General features: G+C 37.7%; 1 protein-coding gene across 3 annotated transcripts in view; it reads left to right on the top strand.

Moving 5' to 3' along the window:
* The window catches only part of SLC25A21 (solute carrier family 25 member 21), a 272,008-nt gene extending 257,962 nt beyond the window's left edge, over positions 1-14,046 (top strand). For 2 of the 3 annotated variants that reach the window (XM_075503179.1, XM_075503180.1), the window contains 3 exons: positions 8,743-8,924; positions 9,739-9,791; positions 12,352-14,046. In XM_075503179.1, coding sequence (XP_075359294.1) covers positions 8,743-8,924; positions 9,739-9,791; positions 12,352-12,422 — 306 coding nt within the window. In that variant the 3' untranslated portion in view covers positions 12,423-14,046. The remainder of the gene's footprint in view (positions 1-8,742; positions 8,925-9,738; positions 9,792-12,351) is intronic. The other variant, XM_075503178.1, reaches the window with a different exon arrangement.
* The last annotated feature ends 1,196 nt before the right edge of the window (positions 14,047-15,242 follow it).

Genomic DNA, 15,242 nt, shown 5'->3' with positions numbered 1-15,242 from the left:
GGACAGATTTATCCATAGGGGAGGGAGCCAGCCCAAAACAGGACTTACGGGGTCATGCACAGGGGCTTTATGTAGTATGTCCTATGCGTAAGTTAAAAAAAAAGAATCTATAGCTGTAATTTCACTTGAAGCCATTTTGTCTGATAATCTTATATTCCTTTACATAACAAAGGAAACATTTCCCTTTACAACAAAGGGAAATTTTACTAATGAAAACGTGGTAATACTGGCGACTTTCTAAATGACTTTGTGAGCAACAGCTAATGGTTTATTAATGACTCCAGTACGTTACTTGCTGAACTGTGTTTTCACTAACGTGATTTTTAGATGATGACAGTTAAACAGTCATAGGTGTAATATGTAGTGATATTCATGTAAGAAGCTGCAGTTTACATCAAAAGGGATCAGTTTCTATTCCCAGATGAAGTAACACCTCTTTTTTTTCTGCACTTCTGAGTAGCCTGGTATTTTTGTTGGCAACATTGTGTAAATGGAGAAAAGCTCCAGTTCTTATTTGCAGATCATTACAGTAAATTGAATTGTTCAAGAGCAGCTAACCCACAAGTTTCTACAGGTTTCTTTTAGCGCATACTTTACAATGTACTTTAATCACACATTCTAAAAACTCAAGGCACAAGCATAGCTTGGTACTATGATAGGAGTAAACAGATTTATGTTCATCAAAAGATGAAAAAATTATAATCACTATGCAGAACATTCAGAATCATATGCAGGTAAGGACAAAGAAGCTTGTGTGCAACTTCTATGCAAATCCTGAAGTGTTCTTGTGTAGCAATTGAAGAATAGTAATAGTATTTGGCATCAGCATGCTTTCCTAGCCTTTCAGATTTTAAAAAATGGGAAAAATTTATTGCATGATTAGGAAGATTTAGAGCTTTATGATCTGAGGGAAATTAGCACTTTATACAGATTTTGTATGATACAGAGAATTGTTAACATCTACAACATAGATTTAAATACATCTAGAAAACGAAAGAGAAATTACTTCAGTGGTGTCAGCCAGTGGCCCAGCTGTCCTGAACATACTATCAAAAGCAAAAGGCAATTTAATCAATGTAGGATTAGATTGCATTAACTGCAAAAAAGTGGAGAGGTTTGCCTTGCACTCGACCAGTGCAAAGCAGCTTGCACGGTGGCTTGCACAGTGGCTACAACTGTGCTGGTAAATTGAGCGGTGTCACTGAAACTCAGTCATCTGTGCTGTTAAATGTTCCCTGGCACAGCTTTGGCCCAGGCCAGCCAACACTGTTCCTGGGTATGGCTTAGGAGCTAGCGCAGACAAGGAACCATTCCTAATAGGCAGGTTTCATGCAGCCAGTCTGTTTTGAATGGTAATAGCATTTAATAGCACTAATAAAGTTAATAGGACTCTCTAGGCCAGCTGGCATCAGTGCCATAGACGGTTCTGTACATATAGATATGGCCAATAATTCTGATCAAACTCCCATTAAAATCAATGCAAATCTTACCCTGAATTTAACAGGGTACAGATCAGGCCTCATCTGGCTTGTGTTAGCCAGCAGTATGTCTCAGGCATTTACATGCATTGAACTTCAGTTCAGTGACTGGAAAATAAAAGTATTCAACAATATTTTGTGATCTGTAACTTAAACCTCTTCTGTCAGTAGGCAGGTACTAGAGGCTAAGAGTTATCAAACCTGTACAAGGAATTTTATAGAAGCTGTTTTGCAGTTAGTCTGAAAAATATTAGACAGTTGTAACTTTTCAAGGTTTCTCACATACTTGATTTCATTACAAAACCTAATTTGTTTACTTTGTATATTTTGCCAGAAAAGAAATTCTTAAAGTCAGTCTTGTGATATTGACAAACATATAAAAATCATGAAATAAGAATACTACACTTTTGAAATAATTTTGGCTCTTGACTATGTATCTGCTGTTCACCATCTATAACGTAAGTGGAAAAATGTATGGAAATGTCCGTATGAGCCTTTTAGCTGTCAACAGTGCTAAACTGTGCATTAAATTTGCATCCCAATTAAGGATGTTTGCAGCTTATTTTGCCAAAAACAATAAACCTTTTATGTTGAGTGGTCAAGTGATATAAATGACAAGTGTGGGTTGTAAATGTTCGTAATGAATAATTTTTCATATGTTCAGTCTATTCTGCTAAACAGACCATTTACAGCCAACCTCATGCTCTGTTTACTGAAAATGGAATAAGCCAGACTTGTTTCAATTGCCACTAATGTATCAGCCATAGAGCATTAACAGCTATGCATCTGCACTAGCAATCAAATTAGTCTGCAAATTTATATCGTCTCAGTTTTATGGCACCTGCTTTTATAGCACATTTCATAGGCGTCCAGCACCTCTCGCTTTTCAATTTTTTATCATAGTTAGGTTTGATGGTGAACACTAGTTTCAGTAAAACCTTTGCTCACTACCACCTCCAAGTGGCTGTCATATTTCTTAACGATATGAAATTTCCTTACTGTTAAAAGACGCCTTTGAAACATGGCCAACTGCAAAACTCATTTCACATCAGGCATTGCCTGCCCCAGCTGCCACAGATGTGCCTCCTGTTAAAAGGGCTGCTGCATCAGACAGCGGGAGCTGAGCGGTGTGTTGTTTTGTCAGAGAAAGGGCTCTACACTTCTATAGGCAACGAAGAAGGGGTGGGAAACCAAAATGGTGTTCAGCTCGGCGAATAAATAAGAGAGTAGACAACTATTTTATTTTTAGTCGTTTTCAGATCTATGCCAACATAGAAGTTATATGTAGGAACAGACAGTGAAAAGGGCATGTGGTACAACACCGTTGGAAAAATAGTAAACCAAGGTGATTTAGGAGAAGACTGGATCAGAGTGGGAAACAGAATAACCTCAGAGCTACCATCCAAGCGCAGATTTCAGAATGACCTGTGAACTGGAAAAAAAAAAGGGCAGTGCTGTATCCAGTACAATGTTACAAGCCAAGCCACCCATTGATCAGCCTCCAATCTGAGGTGTCTTGCGGCTGTGGAAACTACAGCCTGTGTTGTTTAAAGACTTCAGCCTAGGCCATCACCACCAAAAGATGTTGTGTCAAAGGAGGAGACTCTGTTGCTACCTCAGCTGCTTCTGTGCTGCAGTATTCCTGTACGCAAAACAGATACGAATTTTCAGGAGAGGAATCTTCAGTCAAAATAAAAATGTGAAGAAGAAAAAGCGAGTTTCTTCTGTTTTCCTATGGAAATCAGGATAATCCTGAAACTGATAACCAGGTTCGACCATAGCTGACAGAGGCAGTCTTAAAATAGCTAAGTTCTTGCAAGACCTACAAATAATCATTTAAAAGGAGGAGAGATCCTACAAGTGCAACTTATGAGTGCCCCAGGTGAGAGAAATTTTCAGTGGGAACTTATGCCTTATTAAACACTGGATTCCATGGGGAAAAGCCCATGTAATCCTTAGTCTGAGCTTGCACCTTTCCAGACATTGGTATCAACTAGTCACAAGAACCCATAGGACACCAAACTTCTTTAGTTCTGGTATTCATGGGGCTACCCTTTTTTTTCTGTTTCATAAATTACTGTATAGCTGAGACTGAAGATAGATAGTGCAGACAAAGGTACTGGATGCAGTGGTAAGCAATAAGATATCCATTCCTTTTCTGCATAGTTAGTGTCTTAACGATGCTATGAAAAGGTCACCTGCTTGTAACCCCAACACTTTATGAACAGTCTGATCATCTGCATAGACCAACTCTATGTGGGAGATCTGAGTCTCCAGAATTCTGTACATTTTGTATTTGGTGACCACATATTTGTTGTCTCTTGTTTTTTTATTTACATCAAAAGTTCTTTGGTGCAGATGTTTGTTTTAGGACTAAATGAAGTGAAGTCCTAGTCTTGCCCTATGGGTCCAAGAGGTTATAGAAAAAGAGTAAATAATAGATAATAATGCTACTTAGAAATCTGGAGTAAGATTAATCATTTTATCACGAAATTGTACTGTGCGAAAAACAAAACACAGAGGATTGCAAACTGTTTGAAAATGTATACTCTGTACAGCAGACAGCCATGTCACTCTGGAGACTAGCCAGGACATTTATCCTAGTGGCTGTCATTCATCTTCTTATGCTGTCAGACATCTGACAGGTGGATTTTAAAAACTTAAATAAATGTCTGCTGCAATGAGATTGCACTCAAGGAGGAATCTGAGATAATACCAGTGTGAAAAAGCACATTCAATTCAAACAAAGTGCAGCTGTGACTATGCATTTTGGAATGCCTTTCCTGGTCATCAATATGTTTATTATAGTTATAATTTCAACATTTCTTATGCATCTTGACAAAGATCAGACCATCATTGTACTAATCAGACAGCAGGCTATAGTTTACAATAAGGAGTTTACTATGTTAAATGCATGAGATGGACAGAAGTTCAGGGTCTATGAAGCCATGAAACTATGAAGCTGTTCCTTAAGCTGTGGTCAAATCTTAAGTCACAAACAAAAATTGTGAATATTCTTTAAAAGAATCAAAGCATGATGTTATCACAACAGTGATGAGACTCACTTTCATCTTTTCATTTTGACTCCTTCTGGAGCCTTACAGTGAGTCTACATCATTTTCTCCTCCTTACTGCTGATTTCTGCTGGGAGTTTCATGCCTCCAAACCACCTGATCACATCTGTACCAGCCTCTCCCTCTCTGAGAGCAGAATTTGACAGCCTTTCTTCCCAGCTGTCCTCTGGGACTCAGCAGGAAGACCCAGACCCTGTCTCTCCTCTGGGTTCTGGCTCAGTGTCTGTGTTTAAAGCAACTCATTTGAGTTTTTCGTCTGTTCCTTGTTGCTTTCCTGAGAGCTATCTCCCACCTTGCCTCTGTCTGAAAATACCTCTTCTCTTCTGTCTTGGAAGCTCCCCTTCCTCAGACCCACGTGTTCCTTTCTTCCACTGTCTGTTACCATAGGAATATCCTTTTAGTGATTAAAACCAATTATCAGGCTGGCTAAAGCAGTTCCTTACAGCCTGTTTTGCTGCCAAACACTTGATTATAGTCAATGCAGCCTAGGTCAGGTCTTGTGGCACCTCTTAGCCTGCCGTGGGAGTTCCTATGCTGTTACACTTCACTTTAGCCAAAAAGGCCAAGAAGCAACTCTACCCCCCTTATTCCTGGCCTATCTCCCTCTTCAGTCCCCTAATTCCTAGGTATGCCAGGCAGAACCAGAGTTGGCCAAACTAAAGCCTTGTCTTTTAAAGTCCTCCTTGTCGCACACAGGGAGGTGGAGTGTGCAACATACAGTGCAAAGCCTCTCAGCTCCATTCTTGGCTTCTCCCCTGACCCGTTATGTGACCTTGAGCAAACAAATTTAAATTTAGCAGTCCTTTCAAATCACTTTTGGCACTTTTGTGCCAAGTGTAACTCATCTGTAAAACTATATTATGGCTAACATTTTCAAAGGAGTTTAAGAAACTTAATGCAAATATTCCAGTCTAAGTATTAGTTTCAGGCTAACTTCAGTAGGCTGCTTTGCAGGTACCAACTTCAAACGTTATTCTATTATTATTATTTATTCTTCATGCAAATTGTCAGGAATTGGCATTCTCCTTATCCAGTAAGCATTACTCTTATATAGTGAGCTTATCTACAAGGTACTCAGAAGTACTAAAACATATTTATAGAAGTTCTTTCTCATAAGATATGTACCTTCATCAACTGAAAAAAAACAAAAAAACCGTGAAAAGATGTCAAGGCAAATATCCAAATATTGAAGCAAACAAACATCTAAAAATAGCTTCAGTTAGACAAACTAATATTTATTGATCTTTATTGATTTTTAGACAAATAATATTTATTGATTGTGAAGAGCGTGGTAAAAAGGTGAGATGATCATAGATTACATTATCCAACCACGGCAAAGTTATTCCATTGTGAATAAGTAAACTGGTATTTCACTTCCTTGTGGTATACTGTACTGTGGTGTGGCACCATCTAAAATCAAGTTTCTGTTCTACGTGTTCTACTCATACTGCTGATAAGTCACCTTTGCCTAAAACCAGAATTCATATATGGTTTTCCTCCAGTTCTGCCATTTATGAAAGCAAGAGGATCTTGTCAGAATCTTTTTTTCTAATGTACCAAATATGAAACGTATAATATTGAGTCAGTGAACTCATGGTGCAGACGTTAGTGACAGTAACGTGCTGATAACTGGCTCTGCTAGCCACTTGCAGTGTTAGCACTAGACAGACTTGTTATCCTCATGTCTCCTTTCACAGGGTCCTACACTGTTAGGAATATTTTGGCATTGTCCATGGGGTAGGAAAAGGACAGATTTTGGTATAAAAAGAAAGACACTGCCTCCTGATAGCACCAGCTTGCACCTACGTGATGGACAGCCAATGTTCCTTTGTCCATGTAACCACTGGAGACAGAGGCATAAATTATGTTTGGGAATCTCTTTTTTCACTTGGAAGCAGCAGCACAGTCAAAAGCCACTACTCTGTGCTTTTAGAAAAAAATAACTTTTCAATTGTTTTTAACAGCTAAATTTATTTTGAATCTGTTATACAAATAAAATGATCCAAATATTACAGTGACGAATGCCACAAAAACCTTTCCCATGAGATACATAATAAAAAAATCAATTTATATAGCAAAGCTAGTGTATACCATAGCACATTTGGTTAGAATCCAGTTTTGGGAATGAGCAAAATGCTGCCTTTCAACATTTTCAGTGTTACAAATACTGGAACAGATATAAAGCAATCTGTGGTCGTTTCATTTTAGTGGTGTTGTGCAGAGTCTGGTTTCAATAGATGCTCACCTGATGAGACACACACTATATCCTATACTCTGTGGCACTCTCAAACACAAAACAGGCGACGCTGGCATTGGAAATTCACCAAAACATGAAAATGTTCCATTGTTCAAATATAAGGGATTGCTCAGGAGCAGCAAGGCTTGAAATTCAGTGCTTAACAAGTAAATATTTTTGCCTGACACATATTGCCTAGCCCAGAGGGCAGCCCACTGTGCTTGGCGCTACGGAAAACGGGGTCCTTGCACCAAATTGCTTGACAAAGATATTTCAGACCATTCTGGACTATGAAAAGTCAACAGAGCAGTGGTAGCGTCCTCACCGCAGCCTGGTTTGGGGAGGTTAGTACAATCTGGAATAGTACTTAGCTCTCAGGTGTGGGTATAATCATACGCCTGCTGCCTGGAGGTAGCTAGGCACCATGCTGGAACGGGGCAGCCATACTGCTGCCCCTCGAACTTCAAAAGGGGTCATTTTTCTTCTCTAGATACCAGAAATATTGGCTTTATTTTATTTGCATTTAAACCACTGTCAGTATGCACAGAATAAACAGAAATTTGCTGCTAAGCTTTTTGTTAATAAGGTCTTGCAATTCTTTATGTACCACAAGCCATTCTAATTTTTAAAAGGTATTACCAGTATGTTTCATGTTTTGTGAAATCAAGGTGTTGAGTTTTTCTGCAAGTAATAAAAAGCCCTGTTGATTTTGACATTTCTCTCTAAACACCTGTATGGACTTTGTCCAATGCATATTATGGAAGTTTTAATTTATGTTTCTTGTTGCTAATCTGGAAAGGAAAACTTCTTCATTGTTTCCTTTTTCAGTCACAAACGTACAGGTTTAGGAAACAAAGAACTCTTTCCTTTTAATATTGTGCTGATGTTATAACGTAGCAAGATCATTGGTTATTTTACTGATGATTTTCTATAATTAAAGTACCTTCATAAAAAAAAATGGAACTGCATATATGGAGCCTGGTATAGCAAAAAAGTGTCCTTGCTGTTGAAGACCAATAGCAAAAAAAATATGTGCATAGGAAATGCACTGGAACACACTTCCCTGTGACTTCCACTACTTAGAGAAATAGGATTAAACTTGCTTGAAGAGACTTTGACTCGCAGATAAACTCCGAGTTCTTTGATGTCATAGAAAATGCCAAGGTAGGAGGTCTTTCTCAAAGATCAAATAAAACCCTGTTGGACTGTGAACTGTGAGTGAGCAAAGAAGTTTTTAGATGCACTTCTAACCTGCTTCTAACTTTGACCGTGAATATATAGTAGGGTTCGGAAACAATCTGTTGTAAATTCTTCAGCCAATTAGCTGAGTGAGTTACCACCGTTTATAATGCGCAGAACGTGGAGGCTCTTTTGCAGTTGCGCCGAGTTGGATTGTTAATAACAGGAAGCTAGCACTTCTCAGTACAGTGGATCAGCTACATGTGAAAATAAATGTAAAAAACCTGGAGGGGAATGGCAGCAGACTGAGATTAGCCTTTATTTAATTTAGCATTTGGGGGTCCAACACACAAATGAGCGTTTTAGTAGGCTTCATGGTGGAAGTTGCTGTCATTTGTAAAATATTCTGGCCAATTAGCTAATAGTGTGCTTGGATTTCTCCTGTTTTGATACAGTAATACTAAGTACATTGTGAAGCCCAATTATACAAATCATCCCCATATGCCATACCAGTCTTTCTTTATGAACTGTGTTTATAAATCCTGTGTGAGGAAATGTGTACTTCAGCAATTTAGACCATGTGTAAAAACATAGCCAATAGGATTGTCAAGAAAACAAGTTCCAGCATAGGAAATCCTAATGTGTTCCGCTAAAATAACACGAGTGTGTTGTGTTGTGTGAGTTTTCTGATTAAATACGTATTACTTTATAGTGCTTAACCTGCATAGGTCCTTCCGTTTCCCTTTTTATTCTGTCTTTCTCTCTTTTTTTGTAGGATCCAAATTTGGAGTTTTTGAGGAAATTTGGTATTGGGCTAGTCTCAGGAACAATAGCCTCAATTATTAACATTCCTTTTGATGTTGCAAAAAGTAGGATTCAAGGACCACAGCCAGTTCCTGGAGAGATCAAGTACAGAACCTGTTTTAAAACTATGGCAACAGTCTATAAAGAGGAAGGGTAAAACATTCTTATTTTAATAAATGTCCAGACCTCTGTTTTAGTTCATATGTCCATAAAACCATGTTGTTATATTTCAGATTTGACAAGGACCATTAAGCCACCCTGAACTCACGTATTAAAAGAGCACAATATAACATTTTGAAAATGTATTTTAGAATTACGTGGAGATATCCTCCTACTCCATGTGAACTTTTACAAAAGACTTACAAGATGATTATTGGGTTGTCAAAATTTATGTTCCACAAATAAATGCTTTGTATATCTCGTGTAATTTTTTCAACCCTTCATTTTGTAAAAGGAAAATATCAACAGAAAACAGAATATTTCCCAATTTAATCTAATTGTAATTATACAGACCTCTGTACCTTTAAAATGACTGCTGAAATAATTAAATTGGGGACAGATCCTTGTGGCAATAACATTTTCCAACTTTTTAAAATATATCTCAAGTGGGGACTGAGTTGTAGCTTTGCTATTCAATTATAGCAGTCATTTTGTCCATGTATGCAGCTGTTGTTAACAGACTTGTCTTGAAAGTAAAACCATCTCACTGATTAAAGTCATATTTCTGATTGGCTAGGCTCACAACGTAGCTTTTGTGACTGAACATTGATTAACTTTTTCTCTTCATCTGATCTGCCTCTGTAAAATGTTAAAATCCAGATACTGCCTGCTATTGAACATGTGTAATTTCAAATAATTGCTTCTAAGTGCTCTGCCAGCATTTTAACAAACACATGCTAAAATTCCATTCTTCTTTTAGAGCAAGAATATTGTTTGAAATGTTTTGTTTGTTTTTCTTCTGCTACAGATTTCTGGCTCTGTACAAAGGATTGGTTCCCAAGATCATGAGGCTTGGTCCAGGTAGTTTTCCCTCTGTCATTTCTATATTGCTTTTGTTCTTCTTTCTCTTCCCATTTTTCAGTTTCTTGAAAAAATGTAGTAAGCATCAGTCAAATAAATGAAACAGTGTACCAGAAATCTTCAAAACCTCTTTCATCTTTGAATGATTTCTTTTGACAATAGCATCATCTAATAGTATCATAGATGGATTTGGCTAAATATGTGTCTAAAAAAAATAATTTACACATATACGTCAGATGATTGCAGATCCAAGTAACTGCTGGTTTGTGCAATTACTTTATTTGTGAACAAGCCAAATGCATCCATGCAAATGCCAAAACTGTAACACCTTTGGAAGCGTTTCTTAAAGCTTGTCCCATTCCTTTTAATGTGATTTTTTTGTTTCACTAGGACTATTCTGTACCTGTGTAAAGTCACGTTAAAATGCTGGTTAGAGTCTCTCCAGTATAAATGCTCTCAACTAGTCGAAGCATAGCCCAAGCGTATCAAATTCCAGTTACTTTCTTCTTCCTGTGCTTTGTGGGGGCTGTAAAGAACGGACACTAAAAGACCGATAGCATGAGCTGGGAAGAGACTTGCATGGCCCTAGAAGGCTAAGAGGACAAGGATGGCTTAAAACTGGGTTTGTTGATTGACCCCTTCTCAGTAGTTGTTACTCCCAATGCGGGAGCACAGTGGTCGAGAGCTAGATCTTCGTCAACTTTTAGACTATTTTTCCCTGACTGGTTTTGATTAATCATGAAAGCAAAGCACTGGGCCCTTAGACTTTGCCAGCCCACAGAGGCAGTCTGTGTCAAAAAGAGCAAAAGCCCCAGTTTGAACAGTATCCCATTCCCGTGAAATTGTATTTCCAATTGTGCAAGGTGGTTTAATAGGCAAGAACACACATGGTTAAAAGCAAGTAGGTACAGAGTCTGTTCTGCAGTATAAAGGAGGCATTAGGTTTGTCTGTAAATGTTTGCATATCCAATCCATCTGGCTAAGTGCTAGACCATGCCTGGTTATTGTGCAGGGTAAAGGAAGAAGGTGGGGAGGGAAACAAGGCAGCTAGGCATAACTCTGGAGCTAAAAGCCTTTTCCCTCATACTCCAAAGATACTAGATTACATACAGGACAAAGAGAAAGCAGGGTTTCGCTTCCCCAGTACCCGTTAGCACAGCAGATTTTGGAATAAAATTTTCCACCGTACAAATGACTATGCATTCTGGCCCAGATCCAGCAAGTCAGTTAAGTATGCACTTCATTTTAAGTAAGTTTGTAGTCCCATTGACTAATATATAGATTTGGCTTTCCGATGAAACAATAGCGCAATCTTTATTGCAACTGGAAAGGTAATTCCTTCTTTTAACATGTGAATGCTTTCAGGAAGAACGATACACAAACAGATCACACAATATGAGAACTGGAATCAGCCTTGATTTGAGTTCAGGTCACATCTTAGACATTGTGTCTATGATTTGTTTGTTGGTCAAAGCCTTTTGCAAACTTTTTCTCTGTCTAGCTGTCTGTGAGTTGCTGTTCATAGAGGATTTCAAGTCTGACCATGGTTCATTAGGATAAATAACATGGGAAAACTCATGTGGTAGTGCTGTGTGCCTGGTTGTCCGAGCCTATCGCATCCACCTAGAAAGGTCAGCCCAGTGCAGCAGAAGCCGTGTTTGTTAGAGGTGCCACCTAACCCGCTAACTGAGCCAACAGGCAAAGGCAAAGGCAAGAAAATATTTGTGCCCCAGTGCTGGCACCCCCAAGTAGCACACCCTAACACACTTTTACTCCTGCAGCCTGGAATCTGATTCTCTTTCCCCATCTTCTCCAACTAGAAGCTTCTCTATATGCTTAGTTATATATATATATATATACCTTCTGAAATGTTCCCTTCTTTAGCTCATACAGTAATGACAGCCTGGTTACAGAAGGGCTTTAGTCTGGCTTCACTAACAGTAAAGATATTTTATGGCATTCAAGCTGGGATTTTATACTGTTATCAGTTCCAGCAGATAATGCCATTTCATCCGATCAAAACTTTGCCTGTGGATTCATAGCCAGGTACAGGCACAGGAAGATTATGCTCATTTCAATACTGTGATCTTCTGCTTTAGACAGGGTAAACAAACAGCTGAAAACCTTTCTTCAGTCTTACCTGGAAGCATTTTCATCACCCTGGTGATGAATTTTTGTCATTCCACCACTCGAGTTGTTCTTTCATGGCCAAATCTAACTCTAAACAAACACACAAATATACACATACTCAGATTAAAAGCTTCACTTGTAAAAGAACAAAAAAAAATATTAATCTTAAAAAAATGTTAGGAAAAATCACACTGAGGGTGATTTTGATTTAATATACAAGTTTTTCACATCAACTTTATGGTCTAATATTAAGTAAAATTGGTATAGTTTAAGAATTGGTGAATTTTTAATGATTAGGGAATTAGTAGAATTATCCATTTTGCAAATAAGGCTTTGCCATATCCTGGTTTAGATTACACACTATAAGTGCTCTACAAAATCTTGAAAATACTGAATTTTGTATGTAGTAAAATAATATCTTTTCTTCCAGGTGGTGCAGTGATGCTTTTGGTTTACGAATACGTTTATGCATGGCTTCAGGACACAGTTGATCACAAGTAGCGCTTCTGAAAAATGTACTCTTTAAAATTATATGCATTCTAAAAAACACTTTAATAAAGTAAAAGTGATTCTCATCATTTATGATGTTGAATGCCCTCAGATTACACTGATGTTAATACAATTCAAAACAAATTCAGTCTTCAGGTCCGGATCCAAGAAAACATTTAAGCACAGGCTTTTCTGTAAGTGCGTAAGTAAATAGCACAGTTGATATTTGTAATTGTTTTACTGAATCAAGAGAAAATATAAAGGAGATATAGGAACAAGTTAGTTTTTCAAGGACAAACTGAAAATTCTGGACACTGAATTATACTATGTAGTCAATACACTTTTTTAAAACATTTCAGCTGAAATGGCAAGATAATAACTTTCAGGGGATTTTGAAGAAAAAAATGGAATAATCCTGTGGGGCCAGATGATACTAAGCTAGTGTAAACTGACAGCTCCATTGACTCCAGGTTAAGAACATGACCCATACTCTGCAAACTCTTGCATCAATCTTGGGTCCAGTTTCAATTCAGTCCAGTAGAATTTCAACACTGATAGAAGAGCTTCTTAAGTTGTTGGGAGTTAGGACAGAAAAAGGGCAGCACAACTAGCCACAACGTTAAAAACACACATACTGTCAAATGTCCTACGCGTTCTTAGCCATATATGTCGTATAAATCTCAGTCAGGTCACAGAAGATACTGAAAATAATTAGTCTGAATCAAATTACATAAAAGTGCAAAACAACTGTGGGAATCATAAGAAGAAATGAGTAAATAAATGAACAGAAAAAAATACTTTTAGGCATATGAGGTTTTACTGTGAATTTTTTATCTACCTTCATATACTATTACTGAAAGAGCTGTCCTGTGATGAGAATGCCCAATGCATCTTGACTGCCGCTTTAGCCTTTCCTTACCACCGTGGGATGGAGAAGCAATGTTCTAGACTGATAGCACATATGCAGGCATAATTAGCTAGCCATGCACCTCAAAGAAATGCACCTTTCTATAGATAAAAAATGTTGCTCTAAAGTGAAAATGGTTGCTTTTCCCAGTCACTTTAAACATAAATAATATTTCAGTGATGTACTCCTGTCTTTACTAACCATTCTAACTAGCTCTGTGAAATAATAGAATTTCTGCTATGCTAATTGAAGACATAGTTTCAGTTCATGCAGTTGTGCCACTCTACAGTCTGTTTTCAAGAACTCTTTAAATAACTTAAAATTACACACTATTCTGTTATAAAAATGTTCCCATTATCTGAACGTGGTTTCTTGTCAAATGAATGCATATCTTGCAATTGCTGAAAGTTTCTGTATCACCCCATACTATATTCACACTGTTAACTTTTAATGTTCTTCCTCTTAAGGAGGTACAAACCTTTTTCCCAGCAATCCTAAAGAAGTATCTTTCCAGATTGTTACTTGAAAATGACAGTTCACATGTGAAGTCTCGTCTCACGAGTGGTTTCAATGCATTAGAAAAGCAACAAAAAGCTAAAAATGGAAATGCATTCTCAGCGCTTTCAAGGACGCTTGTACTGACATGCTCAATAAACCTCTCTTTTGTCTAAATTTGACACCACCAACTTCTCATACCTATGCTACTTCACAGCTAAAAATCAATAAAATCAGCTCTGTTACAGTTTATAATTTTAAGGTAAATGTTCCTTGTTGTTGCATTTCATTATTGGTACTTAGCCAAAGAGAAGACGCTACTAAGATAACTTTGAAAATTAAAAGCAAAATGCTTTATAATTAGTCTTTTATTAATTTAGAGCATTCAAAATATAAAAATAAAAGGCTTTAAACATACTGTATATACATATATAGCCTTTGGTTTTACATCCTTTCCAACATGATTTTTTTTTTTTTCAGTTAATAGCTCAGCCTGATCTTTGATAAAAAGAGAACCATCAGAAAGCAGAAAACACAGCAGTGTTTTAGAAAACAAACCCAAGAACGTGCCAGCCCAATTGCCCATCACTCCTGGTGTAATATGGGGTCTGATTCGGTTTTACACTGGAGGTCTTCTGTACCGGGACCATGCAAACAGAGTGGGGCTGTCATAGAAGGGAATATTAGGATTCACTGATTTCTTTGAAAACATTTGACACTCTGGGAATGGAGTGTAGGCTTGTCAGATTAAAAACTTAAATTCTGCACTCACATATACTGCATATTTCCGAAATTAATCCATTCACTTCAGTGGGTTCACTGCAGATTTGTACCTGACAGCAGCAGTTGACCCTTGTTTATTATTTTTTAAAAAAACAACCATTCCCTTTTTCTCCTTTGTTTATTGCAAAGTGGCTTAAAGTTGTGTGGCTAATAATCTAACATGTTGTGTTTTTCAGTTTACCCATGAATATAAGCAGGAAAAAAGTCCTTGGGCAAGGGAGTATTCAACGTTGTAGGTTTACATTTAAAAAAAAAAAAATTGTTACGAAAATTCACACAAAAAAGTCCATCACAGGCAGTTCACCAAGGGCCAAGGTCAGGCACCTTTGCTCACTCGGAGCAACACTTTTCTGCACACAGCTCCACTGACTTTCCACTCGGGTGTAAGGTATTATATACAGCAGGCAGATGCGCCAAGAGCTGTACCTAAACACAAAACAAAACAAAACTGGTTCATGATGGTGTATTCCCCCATGAGGAATAATTGACATCATGTCTTGTCCTTGCCTTACAAATTATCCTGATTTAGCTGAAGACAAGATAATGCAAACAACTCGTACAAGCTAAGGATCTGTCTAATTCCCAAAACACACTAATGCCTCATGAGAATCTCAGAAAAGACAACTTTTATTCCACAAATATTCCAA

The sequence above is a fragment of the Mycteria americana genome, chromosome 5 (genome assembly GCF_035582795.1).
Source record: "Mycteria americana isolate JAX WOST 10 ecotype Jacksonville Zoo and Gardens chromosome 5, USCA_MyAme_1.0, whole genome shotgun sequence".
NCBI lineage: Eukaryota > Metazoa > Chordata > Aves > Ciconiiformes > Ciconiidae > Mycteria > Mycteria americana.
This window is presented reverse-complemented; position numbering and strand designations above follow the sequence as displayed.